This window comes from Pinus tabuliformis, chromosome 9 (assembly GCF_031772625.1).
Source record: "Pinus tabuliformis cultivar Carrire ecotype Pingquan chromosome 9, CPIR1, whole genome shotgun sequence".
NCBI lineage: Eukaryota > Viridiplantae > Streptophyta > Pinopsida > Pinales > Pinaceae > Pinus > Pinus tabuliformis.
In genome coordinates, this window is record NC_142307.1 from 1348728419 (window position 1) to 1348753817 (window position 25399).

Sequence of the window (25399 nt, forward strand, 5' to 3'; positions counted from 1 at the left end):
GTTTTAGTGTTTTGGGGATTCGATTGTGTTCTCATTGAGTGAAATTTGTCTCTTTTGCTCGGTGTTACTATCTCTCAAAATTTGTTTAGTGCACTTTGCCATTGAAAAGAAAACAAACAATCTCTTTTGCGTTGAATTAGTTAATTGAAATTAGAAGCTTTTCATTGATTAGTGATTTAAAACAAAAAGTTTCGTTTATTTGTCATTAGCTGTATTAGAGTGGTTCTTGATTGCTTGTGGTCATTTTGTTTGAAAAATTCTCAACTCTCTCGTAGTTAGTCTACATCAAACGAAATAATATTCTTTGGCATATAGTTTGCATTTAGGGAATTGTGAGAGATTACATAGGGTAGGACTTGGAAATTGAAACTTAACTAAAGATCAACCATAAAATGAACTGAATGAACTTAAAAATGCATTGGAACATAACGCTCACTGATTAGAGGTCTAGGCTAAAGACGTGCTCCGGCGTCGCTAAACCTAGTCACTATTGTTTCACACTACTGTTGGGTGATTCCTCCTTTTGTGACTCGACAGTGGTCTAGCACGGACTTGAGCTCCCATGTATCGTCGCGTATATAGGGGAGACCCCACTAGGTTATCATCCTTTATCCACAGGAAGCCATGTCTACCGCCTTACAAGTCGTAACGCACCGAACACAGCATTCGGGAAGATTGACTGTCGTACGGGAAGTCCTTGGTTTTCATATGACTGCCAAGGTGTATATGCAGTTTTACGGATTTGTTTGGTAAACCCTTGCCTAGTTTCTCCAGACTAGTCACTTTTGATCCTTTTCGGACTCCTTAAAAGAAAAGGCTCACTTGAGCAGTTTGTCACTTCGGGCTCACTAAACATTCGAAAGGAGACTAGAGTCACCTTTTTGTCCTTTTCTCGACTCTTAAAACATGAAAAGGTCAAGTTGTGTCCTTGCGTCTTAAAATTTATTTGGCCGCGATTAACATTACCTGGTTAGATCTTGTTTGCGTTAGCTTGAGTAGGCTTCTTTTCGTTCTCGATGGCAACTTTTCCGGGGTTCACCAACCCAGGGATCCCCTCTGACGGGAACCCTGGTCATTTCGCTCCTTTTGGAAATGTTGGTGCTCCTTATATGGCAACGTTGTCCCTCCCAGGGTTAACTGTTGGGTTGCCGGTTTGGTTGTTCTCAACCTCTTTGGTCCCTACCGTCTCATCGTCTAGTCAATCCGTCCCTCCACCTGAACAACATCATGTTGATTCTAAGGTGGATCTCTCCCCTTCTACGCCCACTTCTACATCCTCATCTTCCACTTCACCTGGTGAAAGTCTCGATTCGAGTAACCAGGTGGCCAAGAAGAAGAAGAAGAAGACGAAGAAGAAGAAGGCTCCTAAGGGAGAGGTTACAAGTGCAGCTACCCCCTCGAGTACACCTGAAGTCAGGCCACCTTCCGCTCCTCCGCGGAAGGTCAAGTTTCCTTGTCGATTATGCAAGGAGGACCATTTTCTTCGCGATTGTCCTGGCATTCCCAGGGTACTAGAAGTATGGTCTCGCGATCTGGCCCGCCCCTCATCGTCCTCTGAAGCTCACGGCAATGCTCCCCTATCGACTCACAAAGGTAAGGAGAAAGGGAAGATTCGAATCCCCTGTAGACTTTGTGAAGGCAATCATCCCCTTCACCTTTGTCCGCTCATGGATAAAGCCTCCGGTGTTTTGGCAAGTCTTACAGCTCCTTCACCCCAACTACCCGTTGGATATCGACATCTCTCTGCAGCTGCAGATCGTCCCCCTGCTGACAAAGAGATTGCTTCAAATTCTTCTCTTGTCCAGGCCCCTCTTCTCGAACCCGGCTGTCCCCAGCCTGTTCCAGACCAACCATTGGTCGGAAAGAGTGTCGACTCGAGTCCGCCGCTCGCTCACTCTGTTTCGGAAGAGAATCACGCCCATGTTCTTCTCGTCTCTTCAGATTCTCCTGAGTCCCGAAATGACTCTCCTAACCCAGCTGCTCCCGAAGGTTCTCCTTCGGTTCCTTTAGCACATGGGGGCAATCATACGATTCCCCCACCAAGTAGTCTAGTCGCTTCCTTTGATTGGAATCGCTTGATCGCCGATCGCCTTCCATCCCATATGCCTTTCCAGATCACAGTACATGCCTGTGCTAAGGCAGTACCTGGCACTGTTTTGGATGAAGGGGCGTCTGTCAGTCTTATGCCGTACACTACTTGGCAAGCTTTAGGTTCCCCGCAGCTTGGGCCAGTCACTCAGAATCTGTTGGCCTTCGACGGAGGAGCCTGTCCATCTCTAGGAGTTCTCCCGAAGTTCCCTATTACTTTGGGAGGCAAAATCGTCTATATAGATGTCTTGGTTACCCAAGGTGTTTTAGACTTTAGTCTTCTCCTTGGTCGCGACTATGTTTATGCCATGGGGACCCTCGTTTCTTCGCTTTTCCGTGTGGTTTGCTTTCCGCACGATGGAAGAATTGTGACTATCGATCAAGTGTCATTCGTTAGTCCCCCGATGCCTCCTGCGCCGTTGTCGTCCCCTCCTAGTTTTCATCCACCAGTTGCATCTACCCCACCACAGATCAACTACGTGGCCACCTATCCCATGCCTGGATCCAGTGATGCCGCCATCGTGCATAGTGTCCTGGGGGCATTGGGCCCTGATTTCCAAGATGTTTCCCTTCCACCGGGAGTGGCAATATTGGAAGCCCCGACTTTCTATTCATTATGATGAAATTCGAGTGGAGCATAGTTCATTTCCTATGTCAAGCTCCTTAAAAAATGAAACAAGGGTTATGAAGATAGTTCTTTTACTGTGTCAACCTCATTAAAAAATGCAACAACTCCCTTTCCAAATCGAATCTTTTGATTAAGATCTCGTAAACTACAAGTCGAGTCTTTCATAGATCTCGAGAGTGAACCTTCATTCCATCCACTTTGTTGAATGCAATGAAGCTTGGGGGGCATGTACCTCGATTTGCGTCATTATGTTGGGGGCATGCGAACTTATAACAAGCATAGTTTTTCGTTTCAAGCTTGTGTAAACATGAAACCGAATCCAAACAGAGTTCTCCATGGTTCAAGCTTGTGTAAAAATGAACCCATACCCGATTTACATCTCGTGATTGCCATTTTTATCCGCTGAATTCTGCTAGATGAGCCTTGGTTGTTTCATTCCATCGCCACCATCTCTTTGGCCGATCATATGCTCTCACTTGGTTGTTTTTCCTTTCCTAAGGAACCGCAGCGATGAGTGGTTTTGTTAGCCAACCTCTTAACCATTACATGTTTTGAGTAGTTCCACCATTACCGGAACCAGTTGCTACCGTTTATATCACTCGTTCCTCCAGGACGAGTCACTTTTAAGCTCTTTTCTGACTCGTAAAAAATGAAAAGATTACCAAATATTTTTCCCTTTTTGACTCGTTAAAGAGAATAAAAATGAAGGTCTGCTTTCAGCTCTTTTTCGACCGTTTAAAGATGAAAAGATTGCCGAGTTCCCTCTTGACTCGTTAAATGGAAATAAGAGGCGGTCATCTTTAAACTCTTTTCCGACTGTGTAAAAAACAAAAAGATTGTCGGGTCTTTGTCGTTTCAGGCTCGTTAATGGTTACGAAACGACGTGATATCGATCGCTTTTTTTACTTTTTCAGGCCGATGTCACTACAAATGAAAAGTACTCCTCGATCGTAATGGTCGGGCGGTTCTTTCGAGCATTGTTTTATACTTTTTCGGGCTCGGGAGACATAACTTTACGAAAAAGCACCCCCCTGGAGTTTTCTTTTCTGCTGTCCTTTCAGACTCTCTAAACAGGAAAAGACACCGAGTTCTTCCTTTGTCAGACTCGTTAAAAACTTAATGACATCGGATTCTGTCGTGATGACACCTTCCAAGCATATGCTATCCCTGTCAAGCTTGTTAAAAATAACTGGGGTACTCGCCAAAAATGGTGGGGAAAATGGACCCATAATTATTGTCGTGTCGGCAGTATGTCGCTCTTGAACATGGCACTTGTCTACATTCGTGTCTGGGTGGGAACATCTCATCTCGTTTTTACACTAGCCTCCATGGGTTTGGGTTATCCTGTTTGACCTCTCATCTGCTCATTACCTTGTCACCATGACCTCTGCTCATTTGATGTCAAATATTGCCAAGTCCACTGTCGTGCCGCCGATATGTTCAAGAGAAGTTGACCTCTGCAGAATTACAACCTCCCTCTGATACCTCACATAATTTTGATTCACCACAACATTCTTCCTCTGTCTCGTGTCAATGATGTGGGAAACATTATGGCCCACCTTTGATCAAGGTCACTTCCTGTCGACTTCAGCTCATTATCCAGGAAGCTGATCTAGAGACTCCCTTCCGGTGCCTTGGAGCCTGCATGCCTCAATAGCAGGTTCTTCGTGTTCGACGAGAGGTTTTCATCACTGGCCTCCGATCGAATGATTCTACGGGTGTTCGACGCCAGCTCATTAATTCACACGCCGTAGATTGTACCTGTAGTACCTTGAGGGCCATTGTCATTATTGGTGGTACCTCTCGCGTCTGTTAACAGTCTTCACTATTCACTGGTAATCAGACGATGTTCATGCATGTTCGACTCCAACCCATGTATTCACATGCTTGGACTTGTACTCTGTTCGGGTCGAGATGGAGCGCAAGACCCTGGATTGTGTCTATTGTAATCCAGGCTGCGATTTGTGGCTTATTATGATCATTACATGACTCATTCACTGGATGGTTGCGACCATGCCTGAGTTTATTTATCGATCCTCTCTGGATGGCTGCGTCCATGCCTTGGATCTAGATTATTATGTACTATGTTATGGATGGCTGCGCCCATACCACATATATCATGTACTTGAGATATCAGTTGTACTTCTTTTCGCAGGTTCTCCGGCGGCCGTGTTTTCAGTCACGCATGTTCTTGTAAAGCATTTCACCCCTCTCTCTCTCGGGCCTCATGCTTTAGGGGGCATCTGTTACACAGCAATTTGTCATCGTTTGTCACCGTCCCTTTTACCCCTCACCCGCACACTGGAGGACTCATTTTGGGACCTGTGAGAAGTGACATGACCTGAAACCACTTGCATCATATTCCTCTAAGTATGAGCTTCATTTGCCCTGAAGACATCTCCTGCAAAATACCCATGAAAACAGCTCTTTTTGCATTAGCGCGGGTCCACAGTTCACCGCCCGCGCCAATGAGGGAAATCCTCTAAAAAGAGCGCGCCATTGGCGCTCTGTCTCAGAGTCGCACTCGCGCCAACCGAATTGAGTAAAGTTTTTAACCAACAAACTCCTGAAGGTTCTCTTCAACCCATTCACCAACTGAATCTATGTTGAGCTAGGATGGTTGGGCTTCGAATCTCCATAGAAGGGAAAGTGGTTTGCCACCTTTCATGGAAGTTTCTAAGTGATAAAGCCAATCCCATGAATAATATGGTTGATCCTATCTCTTTCCTCTCTATCTATAAAAGCTTGTCTCTATGCCTTGAGCAAGCTAGTTACAGTAGTTCTAGTCAGTAATTCCAGCTTAGTGATAGAGAGTTTGACGCTGCAAGAGCCTTCTTTGCACCCATAAGGCCAAATCTAAGTAAGGAGATTCTTGTCACCCAAAGAGAGAGAGGCTTGTTCCTCATCCCAACAAGCTTTGCAAGACTTGTGTAACTGACTACCCAGCCAAAGGAGGATTTGACGTCAGAAAAATGGTTGTATTCTTCTTTGTTATTTATTAATAATAGATGACTATCATTATGGTTCCACTCTCATTGTCCTTTGTAATGATTGATGTTGAGTTATATCTTTTCTGACTAATATATAATTGCATCTACTAGATTTTATGCTTGTATTCGTGTTGTTCTTTGCATGTGCAGGTGTCCATCACGGAGATCGTGGGGATCGTGACCGGCCGAGGCAAAGGAACGAGGGCGACATCTCTTCTACGAACACTAGCGTTGGAATCCAAGTAGGTTCTCACCATCCATTTTTTATTTGCAATTAGGAACTTGCGTGATAGCATTGTGTGATTGTTGCTAGACCCAGTCTGGGCTAGTAGGGATCGTCTCTGTCCGCAGAGAGGATTTACCTCCACAACAACCTATAAAGGAGGAAGTACCAACAATCACTTCACAAATTTAACTTCTATTGAATGATGGAGAAAGAGATTGGTAGTGAACATACTAGAATATTTGTACCTTCAAAGCTAGAATATCTAGATTCTAGAGGCCATCTAGAGCCTAGGCATCTATGAAAGTAACATAAGATTTTCAAGAAATACTACATAGTGGACATGGATAACCGTAGTTTTAGTTTTATATATCTGTCCTTTCATCAACTAACATGTAAATATAATCATCCCTTCATTAAGATTCTCCATTGTGAAGTAGTTGACAACTGTAACAGTTCATGATAGAAATTAACACTACTTGAATTAGCTCTGAACTCAAAAACCAGAAAAAAAAGCCATTTTGAGTCCTTGAAGAATAACAGGTGTACCCAAAAAGCATTAACTGACCTGCTAGTGCTAATTAGCATTTAAAAAGCAATGCTTTTAGAGAATCAAGAAGAGATGCAACTAATCAGACTAACTGCTGCAAAAGTAGCAACCAGTGTGAAGCAGTGGAAAAAATAACACTCAAATTCGGAAATGCATTATAATACCTGCATCAAATAATTCACCAGCTGTAGCCCTTTTTTCTATGAGCTCACGAACCACAATGCACCAACCAAGTACAATGTGATGATCATCATTTTCTACTAGTATTTTTTCCAGACCATCTGCAAGTACTGTCAAAGTATCTTCATTTTGAGAGAGCCACTGAAGAAGAAGCACAACTTTTTTGCGGTTTTGCATACCCTTGAACTTCACTACCTGGAAGAAAGTCAAAAAAAAAACGCTTCTTGAAAGTAGAATAAAGCAATGAAATCACATAAATTAAAAAGTTAGGCTAATTCACAGTTAATTAGAACGGACATAAAAGAACACTTTTGGGAGCCTTATGCTATGCAGAAAAGTTGGGTTTTGATGACTTAAGGAAATGTGCCTTTATGACCACTGGGTATTAATTGAAATTCACATAGTACAGAACTAAATACTACTTTCAGATTGACAATATCCAATAATATTCATGCAGTCAAATACATTCTTGGAATTATTTATACATGTTCATTTCTAGCACCTTCTGTCGAAATCCATGAGTAAGTACAACCTCTAGTTTGCCTACAGAATGAAAACAGTAAAGAGAGCATCAAGATGAATAGCCCTATGCCTACATCTATTCTGTGCCTAGGGTTGCTTTATCCAATTAAACTATCAAACAATGTGAATTTCTTTAAAGACGAGGCATCAAATTCATCTTTTGCAAAACTTAACAGTTCTGCAGAAACAAACAACTGAGACTGGACATACAATTGATGACTTTTTCACTGCCCACATAGGCATTAATAAAAAAGGAATTCTCAGCTGCAGGCACATCACATTGGCTTGATATCTAGAGATGGTGAAGGAATCAGAACGGAAATGTAAGGAACGATATGATTGGTTTGGCTCTTAAACATCCTAATTTCATTCTACGCAGCAGTTCCAAGACATCTGATTCATGCAAATATAGTTTGAACAAATGTGGGTAGGACAAATGTTTCTGAGACTGGTACGCATTTCACAAGCCATAGCTTCAAAATTTCAGAATGCAGGGAAACATGGGATATTAAAAATAGAAAAATATGTATTTTTTTTTAAAACAAATAAGAAAAAAAATATAAAAATAGGACCTGAAGCACAAAATCCTCTAACTGTAAGTATCTTGTTCTTTGTGAAGACAAGTTAAGATCCTAGCCTTCTTCCAAATCATTGTTCTTGGAATTCATATCCCAAGCCTTTGACATCCCGGACTTGTATTCTTCCTTCCTATGGAAACAAATCACAAATTGGAATGAATGTAGACCAAACTTTCAGCCTTCTATGAACCCAATCCTTTCACATGCTGATTAACTTGCCAGTTGTGAAAGAACACCAAAGGCGAAACTCTTTGACTAATTTCATCCATATCATAAACTAACCACCAGACAACTGTGTCCATTGTCATCTTGACTCTAATGGCAATGAACCTATAAATGAGATTAATCCAAAAGCAAACTCTCTGAACTGTGTTAAAAGTTGGAACTACTGTATGCTCCCAAACATCTGGAAAATTCTTTGGAATCTCACTTTACACAAACACCTCCTTAATCTTGTGTTTGGCCTTCCTCTTCTTGCCACCATCAAGGAAGTTGTTATCATGGTGTCTAGCATTGAAAACATGCGCCAAAATGTGCAGAGGATTGCCAAATTTTCCCCACCCTATCTATAAGAATAGCCCTAACATGTGAGATAACACTTCTATCAATGATATTATTCTTTGAAAACATGTCCATGGCATTCTTTCTCATTACTTATCCTCGTGAATTCTATCGTTCCCTAATGACAGATAATGGAATTACTAAAAACATTGAAAATTTCAAAACTTCACACAGTTTTGCTCGAAAGCATTATGGACAATTTTACTAGCTACGAAGACTAACAACACAATATTTACTTTTCCCATTCTTCCACTAAAGGATTTTCTTGACTACCTGTTGTCATGCAAATCTACACCAGTGGACCTGCCTAAAAATTATAAACACTCTAGCTCTGTCAATGGTAGATACCTCTCCATTTGGACTAGTGCCTTTCCAGTCTCAAAGGGGTGTTTGTAGGGATTGCATGCTGTTTTTGATCTAAAAAATTTGCATAAACTCCAATTTGATCAGCACACACAATAAACTCTATTGAGATGCCCATAAGCAGTCAAAAGCAAGGGTAAATTCTCAGTAAAATCAAGGTAGCTGAAATCAAAATTCTAAACCAACCACAACCGTGAATGAAATGAGTGAGATAAAGGGAATATACACCTTATGTGATTCAAAAATCAAAATAAGTACATGAAAGCCAACCAAATCACTCAAATGCTATCAAAACTAATATCCAACCAAGAGATTCTAGGAGTCAGAGAGAAGGCATAATCAAACCAAATCAATGTATTAATCAAGAGACATGGATTGCATCATAGTGACAACAGGACAATTTGCCATAGGTCCAATAGCATGCAATAATGGAGGTAGATTGCCAGAACTGGTGGGTGAAAGAACGATGAGAGTTCCACTGCTGCAATCTGCTCACAATATACTGTTCAATCCCTCACCGTCCTTTTAATTCAGCGTATATAGAATCCCAACGTCCTTGAAGATCAACTTCACCCTAACCACCTGTGGAGAAGGAAAAGAAAGCACACTAGAATTGACGATGTCTGCAAGGCTACCCACTATGTTGACTTGCCTGTTGAAAAAGCACTGACGTTTATGTTAACTCAATTGATGCCACCTGCTAAGAAAAGCAGCTCAGCATCTGATCTGGGCATCAGTTTGGTGTCTTAATTCTTCCGTTGTTGGACCAAGTCAACCTCACCAAAGTGTTGTGTGACTGCTTTACAAATAGAAGATGCTAATATTAAATCATGTCAGTGCTGAATTGGCAATCCTTATGGATTGATAAACTACTTCCTATTATAGCAAACCTGCTTCCTATGACATGCAAGCCCCAAAAGCAAAATAATGAAAAAAGAAATTGGCGTGAAATTATTCACATGTCACCCGAAACAAGCTCATCAACATCACGAGGTCATGAGGAGCAAAAATATATAAACACCTCTATATACTTACTGCATTTCCTTTTTGTGTCCATGCTGTGAATGGACTGATATGTGGGTCTCTTTTTTTGTATATGTCTATCCTACGTCAAAGATTGGATCTATTTGACAAATGTATGACAATATGGAGCATATAATTTTGGAAAACGCACTGGTACATAATATAAACGAGGTTTTTTCTTCTGAAAAAAAAATTAACACCTCTATATACAGGCCCCAAAACACTAGCTGCTATAAAAACATAAACAGCTAAAATTAGCAGTTCACCAAAATCTGATTAAATTGGCTATGAAAGAAGTTTTGATCACTATGAATGTCTGGATGCACCCCTAGAGAAATCTTGCTAGAGCCTTACCCTCCAGCTATGCAAGAAAATCTCAGGATTTAACACTTCATCATTCCATGCATGCCATCATAAATATCCTCTAAGCAAGGCTTCTCTATGTCTGCTCTTCGTAAGCTCAATGAAAGAAGTAGCCAAATCAAAAGTGTGCCACAAATCCATATCAACAATATGAGTTCAGATCATGGATTCCCCCTGTGGCTATGTTGTTGATCCTTATAGGTGTTTTCTTCTTTACATTCAAGTATTGCTTTTCTGAAAAAAGTGTTCACCATTTCTCAAACATTTGTTGAAGTCTATGAAAGAGATTTCTTTACAAGATTGATTAAAACAGAGTATCTGTTGTAACAAGATTCTTTATTCTATGTTTACAACCTGCATTTCTACACTTTCAAATCAATGGTCACATGTATCCTCACATAAAAACTCAGTTATATATGATTTAGATTACAATTTTCTAAACCGAATATCACAAAGTTAGTAAAATAGATAAGATTCTTAGTAATAATAAACTAGTTTTGCACTTACAGTGGTTGTGCTTTGTAAAAATACGAACCTCAGGCTAATAAGATAAATGTTTCATAATCTATGCAAATAAATTTCCTGACAATGATGATGTACAAATGAGAGTTGTAGTGTATTATACACAACTCAGGTAAGGCAGCATACACATATAAGTTTTGACTAGATCAGCTTACAATAAATGATCAAATGATGGCCTTAACCATGATTACAAATACATCGATGATATGTATGAGTTGTCTTTGTCACATGTGCCGATTACACCCATATTTCTAACATCTAAAATGGTATAACAACATAAAACTTGTGATTTTCATATTTTTATTTTTTGGGATTTCATGCCCCTGTTTTGAGGTTTGCATGTGAGGCTTTTACTTCTATGGCTCTTGGGTACAAAAAAAACCACGATATTTTGTTATAATGTTATGTAATTAATTAATTATGTAATTGGGGCACAATCAAAGATCATGCCCCTTCTCAAAAAGGTGCCCAAGAGCTTTATTTAAGCCAAGGCCCTCCTTGTAAACAATCATCATTCATTCATATATATATATATATATATATATATATATATATATATATATATATTCAGTGAAATCATAGTTACCCATTCCATCTATAATCAGAGCAGGTTCAATTGCTCGACTGAAGGTTCCCTATTGTCGCTGTGTCTCGTTCATCGCATCTCTTCACCGCCAAGTCTTTCGCTTGCCTGAGTCTTATGCTCGCCGCTTGCCACACCTCTTCCGTCGTCCCACCATCCCCATTCACCTGCGTCTCTCTGCTACCAAGTCTTATATTCCAAGTCTTCCACTCACTTGTCCACACCCGTCCACTGATCCCTATGTTCTTTTTCCCCACCGTCTTTCGCCCGACAGTCGAACCCTAACCGTCGTTTAAATTTCCGTAGACCATTGTCTTGTCTGTCTCCGTTGTCGCCAGCGGTATTCGTTCCAACTCCCACCCGCCACTGCCATGACTGATTGCCAATCCCAATCGTCGTTCCAAACGCCACGTCACTCAAGGTTGTTTCGTTTGATTTGAATAGGTCAATATTAAAGTCATTGAACTATATAATAGTTAATAATTAAAAACTATATATTATATAGTTACCATATATTAATATTAAAAACATTTGAATCCACCATGCGCATCTCGTTGTACGAAAGGCATGAACAGGCAGGCAGGCGTGAACAAGTGGGCAAGCAGAGGACAGGGTTTTGTGAGCACAGTGGACAGGCAGCGTGAACAGAACAGGGTTTCGTGAGCATAGAGCAATGAGGCAGTTAACTTCTAAATAAGTAAAAGTTCAGAACATGGAAAACACTCAGAAGAGCCAAGGCGTAAAGAGCAAGGAAATTTCAAATTTTGTGGAAACAAATCATTTGGGTCAAGTCAAAATTGTTTCAACAGACAAAAAAGGAAGGTGGATTTGGGTAAACGCAAAGCAATACGAGGGCATTTTAAGGCATGGGAATTGCTCGCCTTAAATGGGGACAAATGAGAAGAAAACCGATCAAGATCAAGAAAAAGAAAATAAATAAGAGAAACAAAAATACAGAAGAATCAATCATTTACAGTCTCACATCTACACCTCTTACTTGGTCATCAGATCTATATGTCCAAGAACCGATGAAGGTCAGAACAAAGCTAAAGATTTTGGAAGCCAGAGAACAGGAAAGAGACCGCAAAATTTCAGAGATCATAGTTGCAAACCGATGTCTAATGGAAGGTAATAGAATTCTAAAAGAACATGTAACAATGTTACAAGAGGCTCTAGAGACAGGAAAACAAGAATGGAAAAACATGAAAGAAGTAATAACAGCAAACAAATATGTGATAATTTCTAAACAAACTCAGGTAGATACACAGGGATCTCAGCAAACAGACATTTCCAAAGGAAAGGCAAAAATGAACAGTGGGAAAAATAGTCCAAAAGAAATCAAAGCTAGAGCTGAAGACACTAATGGTTACATAAGGACAGAGGAAGAAGAAGATGCAAGTGATCGCAGAGCACAAGAAATAGAACAAAAAGAAAGACATGACAAAAAATCAAACTTTATTATCAGGGGAATAAGAGATTATGGTAAGAATGAAAGTACTTTCAATTTGACAAGAGACTTTCTGAAAGAGAAACTACATTGGAAAGGGCAAATTTGCCAAGCAAGAAGAGTGGGAGGATATGTGAAGAGAGGCCTCAACCCATAAAAGTCACCATGGCAAGCATACAAGAAAAACGACAGCTTTTGGGCAAAAAGAAACTCTTGAAAGGCTCATACTTCTTCCTCGATGAAGATTTAACGAAAAAACAACAAGGGGAGAGAAGGGATGAAGTGGAGAAAATTAGAACAGCAAGAAATGAAGGGAAAAGGGCATGGTTGTACAATGGGAAAGCCGTTATTGCAGTGTTTGGGCCTCCAGGCAAATTAGGGCAGCAAGCTGACAGTAAAGAAAAAACAGAGAATTCAATAATAGAGACGAAAACAACAAGAGCAACATGGACAACAAGGGGTGAAGACTCAAATTTGAGTCTTATGTGCCAAACTGCGTAGCAATCAAATCCTACCTAGGTCTACCTAAGTTTAGTTTGTTGAAATTGTAGAGGTTACCCTTGAAGGAAGGGACCTGGGTTAGGGCCTATTGCGGAAGGTAGAGACATAATTTGTCTCACAAAAACTCATGAGCATGATGGTTGCAAAACTCCTGTGTTTGACAGTTATTTGAAGTTGGCAGTTTGGAACAAGGTAGCAGAAAATGGCAAAAGGTATGGGGGAATACTAGTTTTAGTGAAAGAAAAAGAAGGTTGTCACATTCAATTAATTAAAGAAGATGCAAATAAACAATATTTATGGTTGAAAATATCAGAGAATGAGAATCACATAAGAATTGCAGCATGCTATTTTGCCCCTCAAGTCTCAAAAACTTACAAAAATAAAGGGCTTGACAGCAAGGATCCATATGCAGCTTTAAAACAAGATATTTCTATGTACTCTCAGCAAGGAGAAGTTCTTTTAGTGGGAGATTTCAATGCTAGAACAACAAATAATCAAGCTAGCATCCTTTGTTGCAAAGAGGATAACAATCCTATTTGGCTCACTGAAGAGGAGAATCCCCAATGGGTGAGGTGTTCAGAAGATGACAAAGTTAGCAATCATTTTGGAGATGGATTGCTTACATTGTGTGGGGCTTTCAACTTAATTATTTGCAATGGTCTAGACAGATGGAAAAGGTTTGGGAACTTCACTTGCAACACATACAATGGGGCAAGTGTTGTTGACTATGTGGTGTGTTCACAAAGCTTAATAGAAAAGATAGATGAAGTTAGTATTGGAGAGCATATTTGGGACTTAAAAGCAGACCATAACCCAATTTTTATAAGGTTATCATGGTTAGAAGAAAGGCAGCATAGGAGGAAAACCCAATGCTCTCGACAATCACTGTCAAGGGGCAAAATTCTTCTAACACAAGAAAATGGTACTATCTTCAAGACAATGTTAAAGAGATTAATTCAAAAGGAGAAAACTGATTTCAAATGCTTCAGCAGCCATGAGTTAACAAATATAATCCAAAGTGCACTTGAGAAGTGCAAAAGAGCAAAAAATAGGAAATCAGAATCAATTTTGCTTTCCTGTAAATGCTTGGTTTGCTGAGGAATGCAAAAATGGCAAGGAGAACCTTGAAAAAGGCAGGAAAAGAAAAGATGAATGTAAAGTTACATACGCAGATACTAAAAAGAAAAAAAAAATGAGTTCATGCAAACAAGGAGAGAAGAGTTAATATATTTAAGCAAGAATAATCCAAAGCTTTTCTGGCAGGAACTACAACCAAGGAAGAAGCAAATTGAAAATAATATTACAACCAATCAATGGTTTGAATATTCAAGGCAACTCTATGAGAAAGAATCTGAGGTGGAGTCCCCCCCAGGATCAACACAAATTCAAAGCTCTTCACATTACAGGAGGTGGAGAATGGAATTAAGAAGCCAAAAACAGGAAAGGCAAAGGACTTGGTTGAACTTCAAGTAGAGTATCTAAAGTAGGGAATGAACGCTTTTGCACCGCACATCATGAAAATATTCAACAACATCATTCAGCAAGGATTCCCAATAGACTGGACAACTAGCCTAGCAATACCTCTTTTTAAAAGTGGAGACATTAATAATCCATCCAACTATAGAACAATTATGATCAATCCTTTGTTTGCAAAGCTTTTTGGCAGCATGGTAGAAGACAGAATTAGCAAGTGGGCAGAAGTAAAAGAAAAGAGGGCAAGAGGACAAGCGGGTTTTAAGCCAAAACATTCTACAGTGGATCATGGCATCACGTTGAAACACATTGTTGAAAAGGTTTGGGAGGACAAAGAAGAAGTATTTTGTTGCTTTGTTGACTTCAAAAAAGCATTTGACACAGTCCCTAGGGATAAGTTGTGGCGTAGAATGGAAGAACTTGAAATTCATGTGCATTATAGAGCCACTGTCCATAGACTTTATGAAGAAGTGAAAGTCAAAATTAGAACCTCAACAGGTATTTCAGAAAGCTTTAGAAGTGACATTGGAGTCAAGCAAGGTTGCCCTCTATCCCCCACTCTTTTTGGTCTATATATTGATAAATTGGAAGAGTGGCTAAATCTACAAGGTGGAGATGGCATTCGGTTGGGGGAGTTTGTGATAAAGCTTCTTTTATATGCTGATGATATTGTATTGATTTCTAAATCGGTCCATGGATTGCAAATGCACTTATATGCCCTTGAACATTTTTGTAGAGCAGTGGGGATGCAAGTCAATACTAGCAAGACCAAAATAATGATTTTTTCTAATAAAAGGAAGCAGAACCATCATACTTTCTTCTTTGAAGACAACATTCTTGAAGAAGTAAATGAGTACAAGTACCTTGGGATTGATTTCAACAACAAACTCAATTGGGAGGACTGCAGAAAGAAGAGAATTTTAGGAGGGTGGAAAGCATTATATGCTCTTCAAAACAGATGTAGAGAGGCAGAGTTATGGGATTAGAAAATGATTGAAGTGCTTTTTGGACTCCTAGTTTGTCCAATGATGCTATATGGGTGTGAATTGTGGGCTAGCAGCACTCCCGTCTCAAAATGGAAACAAATTGAGAGAATCCAAAAACGTTTGATCATGAGCAAGTTCAAAATAAAAAGTCTGGTACCTTATGAGATAATGTTGAGTGAAACAGAAGCAACTTCCATTGAAGCAATTGCTATGGTGCGGCTCATAAGATACCTAAAAAGAATTGAACAAATGAGAGTAGGTAGATGGCCTAATGTTATCTTCAATGAAGGCATCAGTGAAAGAAAGAAAACATGGATGAAACAAAACTACACATGGATGCAAAAATGGAATATCTACCTCAATGCCTGTCCCACAAATAGCAAGGAGCTAAAAGATTTTGTTATGGAGAAGTTTCGTAAAAAGGTACGGGGAAAAGAGTTGGGTAGAAAGAAGAAATATTACATTGAGGAATTCAAACTTACAAAAGAGTCATTGGAGCTAGCATTTCGTGGAGGGCAAAGGTTCTTATTGCTCAATTAAGGACCAACTCACATCAACTTCGGTGTGAAACAGGACGGTGGAAAAGGCCTAAAGAAGCTTGGGAATAACGGGTGTGTACATTTTGCACGTCTGGGGCTGTGGAATCGGAAAAACATTTCACTTTGGAATGTGATGCATTCAAAGACATCAGAGAAATTATGAGAACATGTTAGCATCAGTTTCTTGGCATTGTCTTTTTAGCAAAGGGATGGTTGGAAGGTTGGGTCAGCTCATCATCAATTTGAATCGAAAAGGACTGAATTGCAAAGAGCGAAAAACAGGGAACTAATGGTCTCATAGACTATTTTTAGGCTCGTGGGCCTTAAAATATCATTTCATTTCATATATATAACTATAGTTGATAGTTGATTAATATTTAATAATAAATAAATAAAAAGGGTCAAGTTGAGAAAAAAGTTAAGCTAGATAAATATACACCACCACAAACCTGATCAATGTCTTTGTCAATGTGGATGGCTAATTTTAATAAAAAATTGATTGATCTTGAGAATAAGGTTACCAGACATTCTAATCAAATCAAGGAGCTCTAAGATACAACAAAGAGAATAGAGAGACAACTCGAGCAAAACCATAACGAATTTAAAAAAGATCATGCAATCCTTTCAAATAAGGTGGATCTAAATCATAATCAAGCAATAGTGATGCTGACATGTATTTGTGGCAAGTTGAAAATTACACCTGATCAAATACCCCAAAATAATGAAGCTACTCAACATCTCAATTCTCCGGATACATCAAACTCGTCGGACTCACATGAGAACCCTGAGTCTCCAAAAGCATCTCATCCATCCCCCACCAACAAAATAGTAACAGGAATTTTCAAAATTTGTAGCTTTGGAATCAATATTCGAATATGCAGCTCGTGAATCAATACCCCTTCTTCACTCCATCAATTGCTACATATCAACGAAGAGCAACAGGTGCAAATATCTCATCGTAATCTACGCCTTCCTTTTGAGAGAAGCCTCGAGCAACAAAGCAAGATTTGGACTTTTCTGCACTTCCATCATCTCCATGCTTGATTTTGTAGAGCCACTTAGAGGTGACAACCGATTTGTCCTGGGGTCTAAGGACCACATCCTAGACATCATTCTTTATAATTGACTCATATTCTTCATTCATAGCATCCTTCCATACGTGATGCTTGACGGCTTCTTCGAATGATGAAGGCTCATTTTGAATGATAGTGCTCATGGCGATCAAATATCCTTGATACCTGTTCGGCTTCTTGCTTTCACGGAAAGTCCCCCTTGGTGCAATGTGTCTCTCGGCATCTTCGAGAGTCTCCCTAAGCCATGAGGGTCTCCTTTTGGAGGAGGAGGGCTCATGAGGAGGAGGATCAATAGGATCCATAGGTTCATCAACATCAGGCATCGTTTCGTCTTCTTTTGCACCCTGATTTCCGATGTCAGCTTCTTTGTCCTTCCTTAGGATAGGAAGGTTGTTGATCTTCCTGAGGGCCATATCTTCGTTGAAGATGACATCACGACTTATCTCAACTTCCTTTTGACCAGCCACATAAATTCTATATCCCTTAGAATTTTCACTATAGCCCACAAAGATTCCTTTCTTCCCAGATGCACCCAATTTGCTTCTTTTCTTTTTCGACACATGAAAATATACGGGACTTCCAAAAATTCTAAAATGAAAGGCATCGGGTTTCTTACCAGTGAACATTTCTTCGAGAGTCTTGGAGTCCAACGCTTGATGAGGGCATCGGTTTTGAACATACATGGTGTTATTTGCAGCTTCAGCCCATAGGGACTTCACAAGGCCTTGATCATGAAGCATGGCACGAACTGCTTCTACAATAGGGCGATTCTTCCTTTTAGCCACACCATTCTGCTCAAGAGTGTATATCGTTGTAGTCTCCCTCTTAATGCCAGCTTCTCTGCAATAATCTTGGAATTCATTGGATTCGTACTCGGTCCCATTATCAGTCCTCAATATCTTGATTTTCTTCTCAGATTAGTTTCCGATCAAGGCTTTGAAGTGTCAGAACCAGGTGAACACTTCATCCTTCTTCTTCAAGAAGTAGATCTAGGTCTTGCGATAATAATCATTCGTAAAGGTGCGATGATATAAGTATCCTCCCAAAGAGTTTACAGGCATCATACCAGATATGTCGGAGTGGATCAATTGCAATATATCTGTGGTCTTGCTATTACTTGAGGGGAATGGTCCCCTTGTAAGTTTTCCTTCGACACATCCCGGACATACACCTTCATGCTCTACTTTGAACTCGGGCATACCTGTCACCATCTGTCTCACATTGGGTAGGGCCTTATAATGAAGATGAGCAAACCTCCAGTGCCATAGTTTAGATTGTAGAGATGTGTCGCAAGACATGGCTCCCAATGGACTTCCTCCAACTTGATACAAAGTGTCAACCCTGAACCCAAGAGTAAAAGCATCTTTAAAATTTCTTTTCCAAACACATACCTTTCCATCTATGAATGCCACTTGAATCCTTTGTCCTCCATGGCTGAAATGGACACCAGGTTCTTCTTGAGATCAGGTACATATAGTACTTCTTGCAAATGAATAGTGTTACCTTGATTCAATTGAAGGGTAACATTCCCTACTCCCTTCACGGGATAGGTGGCATCGTCTCCAAGGATGATCTCCAAGTTTGTCTCCTTTTCTATCAGAAAACATTTCTATTAGAAGGCATTTCTTGCTCCACCATTCTTGTTTCTTCGTGAATGCATCTCGACATCAATTCTTCAAACCCTAGAATTCAATCATTGTTAAGGACAGTGATTCTAAATACATACCACTCAGGAGGGAGTCCTCTAAGGGTAGTGAGAGTAAGTTCCCTGTCACAAATGACTTCTCCAATCGAGAGTAGATCATTCTTGATCTCAATAATCCTCAAGAAATAGAATTCAATATCCTCGTCCTTGCCCTTCTTAATATCCTTCAACTTATTCTTGAGAAATAGAATTTGATTAGCATTACTAACCTTGAACAGGCCGACCAACCTGTCGTAGATCTCCTTGGAGGTCTTCAATTCAGAGATGTAGGCCACCAGATGCTTATCAATGGAATTCATGATAATCTTCTTTGCTTTGACTTCAGCCCTATTGTACTTGTCTTTGCAACAACCGATGCATTTGAAGGAGGTTCAGGGATTTTAACCTGCACATAGTCCATCACTTCTTTTTCTTCCAAGGTCAAATCAAGAAACACCTTCCATCCATGATAGTCAGATTTATCATGGAGCTTGTCTTCAGCCGGGAAGTAGGATGAGGAACCCGTTGAACCTTTTGTCTTTGTCCAACTGTCTTTGGTGATTTCTCTTTCACTCTTGCTTGGGCTTTGTCTTCACCTCAACTCTAATACCATGTTAATTTTAGGCAACAATAATATGTTTTATGCTTTAGAGCAATTTTACTTCAATTTCTTTATTAGCCCAGTATCAATATTCAGATTAGCAATCACATCAACATGATAGTAAAAAGCAGATAGAACATAAACATAAACAGTAGAAGACGAGCCAGGACAAGAGGACACAAGATGTGGCACCAGCGAGGGACAAACCCCAATGTGGAGAAACCCTTGATCAAATCTTCTTATAGTCTTCAATAGTTCAACAGAGAGAGATAGTACAACTTACAAATCTGATCATTTGATCATTTATAACAACGGCAAAAGAGCCCTACCCAGAAAAGTCAACGCTTGTCAACAGGGCAGATTTGAGCCTCCCGCAAATCGGTCAACTTCAACCTCCAAACAGCAAGATAAAACAGCCTTCAAAACAGTCAAATTCAGCCCAGTCAAAGTCTGGTCAAACAGTCCACCTGCAGTCAGCCCTAGCTGCAGTCAACGCTGGTCAACAAACTGTCCAGAAATACAGTCCCCTGAAATTTCGACCTCCTGAAATTTCACTCTCCAGAAATTTCGTACGTGTGGAGAGAGACAGACCTAGAAATCCGTACCCAATCAATGAGGAGAGAGAGGGAGAGAAGTGTGAAGATGAATGTGTCCAAATGAGGCCAAGTCACCTTCTATTTATATGCAACGTTGAGGATGAATAGACGTGACTGTTGGGCTTCTGAGCCTACATAAGTTTGCCGGCCGACCTTGACAATTTGACCATAATCAAAATAAATTCATAACTTCATTTGTAAATGTCAGAGTCAGATGGTCTTTAAATCAATCCTACACCTCTCGGAGAGAGGAATCCAAGAAAAATATCAGCTGTCATAAATAAGATGACCCATGTGGATTTTGGCCCTAGTTGCCAATTTTAACACTTGTGCACAGATTTATAGGAGAATTTTCTTTGGACTTGCACATGGAAATGGGGAAGCAGGGATCAGATTCTTGCAAGTGTTTCTGCTTAGTACAAGCAGAGAAAACCAGATTGGTTTCTACTGAAACAAGATTGCTTTTGTAAGAGATCTATTGCTCATTCTTCTATCAATAAAATTTTCAATCAAGCAGAGGATTTTCCCAATTGGGTTCCCAAGAAAAACTGTGTTTTTTTATATTGTGTGAGTGTGTTATTTCTGTTCCTATTCCGCTCCGCTGCACAATTAGTAGGGAAATTCTCTGTCTATATGAAAAGAAATTAGATTTCAGATTGTTCATATAAGCAATGGCAGAATTTCGTGGAATTTTTACACTATACGCATGAGTTAAACTGCCTTGTGAACTCGTCCTAACTTATAGGAACTTGTGCATGCTAAAGGACTGTTTGTGGTCTCTTTGACTAAGGCACGAATTTTCAACAACTGTAAACTCAGTTTCTGGTTTGTGATTGCTGGGCAAGTTCTGAGTGTGTCAAATACTCAGCTGCTGCGTGGAACCCTGAGTGGAGTTGGCTGCAATCTGAGGAACCGTGAAGTTTATGTTGAAGGCTGTGATAGCTAAGTATCATTTGCTTCAAAGCATGTATCTCTGCTGCTGTAAACTTGTTTAAATCTGCCCTAATAGACAAATTTCATTTCTCCTGGGTTTTCCCCCATCTTGGGGGTTTTATCCCTGAGCCTTGCTCATACACTGTGTTATATCTTCTTGTGTGTGTGCGCTTTTTGGTGAGATCAGATTTATGCTTTAGAGATTTCCTGAGTTTTGTGCTTCTGTCATGTCTATGTTTCTAGCTCAAATTTTCTGTTATGAGTCATTATATTCTGCCTTTATCACAGTAAATTAAATGAGCATGAAACAGCAAAATGGCATGTGAAACAGAAGTCCTCTGCTGGTGAAATGAAACAGTGCCGCTAAACACATTTATTTCCCTCAAATTTTTACATAAACATTGTACTTTTTGCTCTATTTACATTTTTTTGAATTAGAGAGAGCAAATTACCATTAAAGGTTTGTAAGAGTGTGTTTATGTAGTATTTGAGGTGTTTAAATGTGTGGTGAGGTGTGTGATTTGTCAGATTGTCCTATAATGGATTTGGACCCTATGTACTTTTTAAGGGGTGCTCAAGACAAAGGTACAGTAGCTATAGACGTACTTTTATTGAACACTTTTTTGTTATGAAATTATGGCAACAAAATTATTGACTAGTTCAAATCGTAAATGGAGAAGTTAAATACTATTTGGGAACACCTTTTATATGCACTACAAAGGAACCTAAGCCCCAAGGGATAACTTAGTGGGTCGAGTACCTGTTGCTAAGTACCTCGCCTATTGGGAGGTCATAGGGTCAAATCTCTTTGACGCCCTTGGGGTTAGGACTTGCTAGTTTGGCCGGCGGGTAGATCCCTTCGGGTTGATCTACTTGGATTTTCCTGTGGATGTAACAGCCACTAAGTGTTTGTGAACCACCCTAAAAAAAATATGCACTACAAAAGGAACCTAGACATTGGTTAGGAAGCTTAGTTGGATAGTGTCAAGAAGACACCTAATGAAGTTCATTTGAAACATAGACATAAGCACGAAAACTAAGTTGGAGAGCATTTATGGTAATATTTGGAGTAGACCTCAAATGGGAGATAATGATAGAGATGCGAGCAATGGAGGTTGTGTTCTATGTCACTCATAAGGATGAAAACATATCAAAATTAATAAGGTTAACGCAAAAATGAAGAATGGTGCAGATGCATACACCTCGAATTGGTCACTAATTGTTTGCCAAAGGGATGTTAAGTTGTGGCTAGATTAGTAGCAGTGTTGTTAAAATCGCGATATTATCGGTTTAGCGCGATTTTTTCCCGAAAGATGAAAATATTGCTAGTACTCGCGGTTTTTTTTTTTACGTGATTTTTTCAAAATAATCGCCATTTTTTCCCAATTTATCACAAGACGTCAGGGCAGCGCAATTTTATAAGCCAAAAAACGATTTTTTTTCATTTCATTTGCACAGCTGAGGGCGCGGAGGGCAGTGGAGTGTTGGAGAGGCTTGGAGATTTTGCTTGGAAAGGCTTGGAGCTAAATCAATTGCGTGGAGGAGAAAATCAAAGAGTGTGCTAAGGAGACTGATTATCTCCATAAAAACGGTATGGGCACCAATTTTTTTTGTTTTCATTGTTTTGAAACTTTGTTTTTGTTTTTTTCATTGTTTTTGGTTGGGTTTGGAATGAGGTTTTTGACATTTGTCCAATGTAATTTTTTTTTAGTTTTTTTGGTTGGGTTTGGAATGGGGTTTTTGACATTTGTCCAATGTATTGTTTTTTTAGTTTTTTTGGTTGGGTTTGGAATGGGGTTTCTTAAAATGTATGTAATTTTTTTCAGTTTTTGTACAATGTAAAAATTAAAATACTAAATTGTAAGTTTGTAACTTGTAAATACTAAATTGTAATCCTTATTTTCCCATAGGTTCACAACTTCACCGAAACATCATTCAAGTTTTCAACTTCAAAATTCAAAAACAAACATGCCAAGGAAATTGGACCCTTTCTGGGAATTTGGTGAACCTGATGCTCCGAATGATAGACTAAACTTGACTTGCAAGTTGTGTGGGTTCCATATGTTCGGAGGGGTGTACAGATTGAAGTATCACCTTGAAAAAATACCTGGATTTGATGTAGGGCCTTGCACAAAAACAAATCCTGAACTCATCCAAAGAGCCATGAAAGCATTGGAAGTTTTAAACCAGAATAGAGAGGCCAGAGAAGAAGTGAAGAGGTAACTAAAAAAGTCAGCTGAAGCAAGTGGCACTGGTTTTACTGCAGCATCAACCAATCTGGTAGCTGCCACATCATTTTTTGTTCCTCAAACCACACCTGGTTCACAACCATCTATCAGTTCAATGCTAAAAAGAACTGAAAAAGAACAAGCTGACAAGTTGCTGGCAAAATTTCTCCTTTGGAGTGATATTCCTTTCAGCATTGTAAGAAATAATCCATTTTTCCAACCTGCTATTGATGCTATTGCAACTGTTGGCCCAAGGTACAAAATCCCTTCTTATCATGATTTCAGAGGCCAGATTCTTCAAAATGAAAAGCTTGACTGCACCCAAAGATTGAAGGATTTTAGGGCATCATGGACACAAACAGGATGCACTGTTATGTCAAATGGTTGGACTAACGAAAAGGGGAGAACCCTTATAAACTTCTTGGTTAGTTGTCCCAAGGGGGCTATGTTTATCAAATCTGTTGATGCATCTGCACAAATCAAAGATGCAAGAACTTTATGTGATTTGCTAGATGTGTTTATTTTAGAGGTGGGTGCAGAAAATGTTGTCCAAGTCATAACGGACAATGCTGCAAATTATGTTGCTGCTGGCAGGATGCTTATGGACAGGCATCCTACTTTATTTTGGACACCTTGTGCTGCACACTGTATTGATTTGATGTTGGAGGACATAGGGAAAATTCCCTTTGTCAAAGATATTGTTGAGTCATCCAAAAGCATTACAAAATTTATATATAACCATACATCTGTGCTTAGCTTGATAAGAAGATTCACCAACAACAAAGAGTTAGTGTGCCCCGCTATTACACGATTTGCCACCAGTTTCATATCTCTTCAATCCCTCTTGAATTCTATGTGGGATGTGAAGAGAATGTTTCTTTCAGAGGAGTGGCGTGCTTTGCCAATGAGTCACAAACCAGAGGGAGAGGCCGTATGCAAACTAGTTTCATACCAGGAAGACTTATGGGCGGGAGTGCAGGAGGTGTGTGTCGTTACTGAACCTTTGGTAAAGGTTCTTCGGTTAGTTGATGGTGTGAAGCTCACAATGGGCTATTTGTATGAGGCCATAGACAGGGCCAAAGAAGACATTCGGGCCTACTATGATGATAAGGGAGATGATGGGTTTCAAAGCCAACTCCTCCTATGGGGAGTGATTGATGAGCAATGGAACAACACACTCCATCGTCCCATTCATGCTACTGGGCTTTTCCTGAACCCCGAATTTTCTTACGCATGTGGGTTTGTATTTGATGCTGAGGTCATGGATAGATTCTTATCCTGTGTCCAGAAGATGGGGTGATCTCCAGAAGAACACATAGAGATCTCTAAAGAAATTGAGACATATAGGATGGCAGGTGGCACATTTGGCTTTGAGATGGCTGTCATTGATAGGACAATTAAAATGCCAGGTATTTTTTAGTTTGTAACTTTGTTTCAAATTTCATTGTCTCTTCAAATTCCATTTTTTTCTTGTGTTTATTTAAAATTTTATTTGTAATTTTGTTGTAGATGCATGGTGGAAAATGTATGGTGGCAGGGTACCCCTTCTGCAAAAGCTTGCCATTCGCATCCTCAGCGAAACATGTAGCTCCTTAGGATGTGAGCGCAACTGGAGTGTATTTGAAAAAATACACAACAAGAAGTGCAATAGGTTAACACTTAAACATTTAAAATATTGCAAATTTCCAAATAAATTTTTGATTTCATTAAACAATATTTTTTTATAATTATTAATTATTATTTCATGATCTTTGTACAGGTTAGAGTCCCAACGACTTAATGACATGGTCTACGTCTACTACAATCTTCGATTGTGGGTGAGGCAACTTAAGAGGACACCTGATGTGGAGGCCATCTCATTGGATGGGATTGACACCACTACTGCATGGCGGGTTGAGACCGAGAGGCCTCTCATGGAGTCTGCTGATGATGGATTAGTGCAACTGCAAGATGTAGTGGAGGGGGAGCAGGCGCAGGAGGAGGAGGAGGAGGGGGAGCAGGCGCAGGAGGAGGAGGAGGAGGAACAAGAGGAGGAGGTGACACCACCTGCCCGGGCTACCCTTGCCACCAATAGAGGACGTGGTCTACCTCCTATAGCTCCTACTTCTAGTTCTTCAGCTTCTAAAGCACAGCAGACTCCACTGCCAACTCCACCAGCACCAGC

The 25399-nt window shown here is 39.9% G+C and overlaps 1 protein-coding gene across 1 annotated transcript in view; it reads right to left on the reverse strand.

The window, feature by feature from the left end:
• Positions 1–25399, reverse strand: part of LOC149153502 (ARM repeat superfamily protein) — a 368482-nt gene that overhangs the window by 336556 nt on the left and 6527 nt on the right. Inside the window, exon 4 of the mRNA XM_089445673.1 lies at positions 6644–6854. Within this exon, the coding sequence (XP_089301799.1) occupies positions 6644–6854 (211 nt within the window). The remainder of the gene's footprint in view (positions 1–6643; positions 6855–25399) is intronic.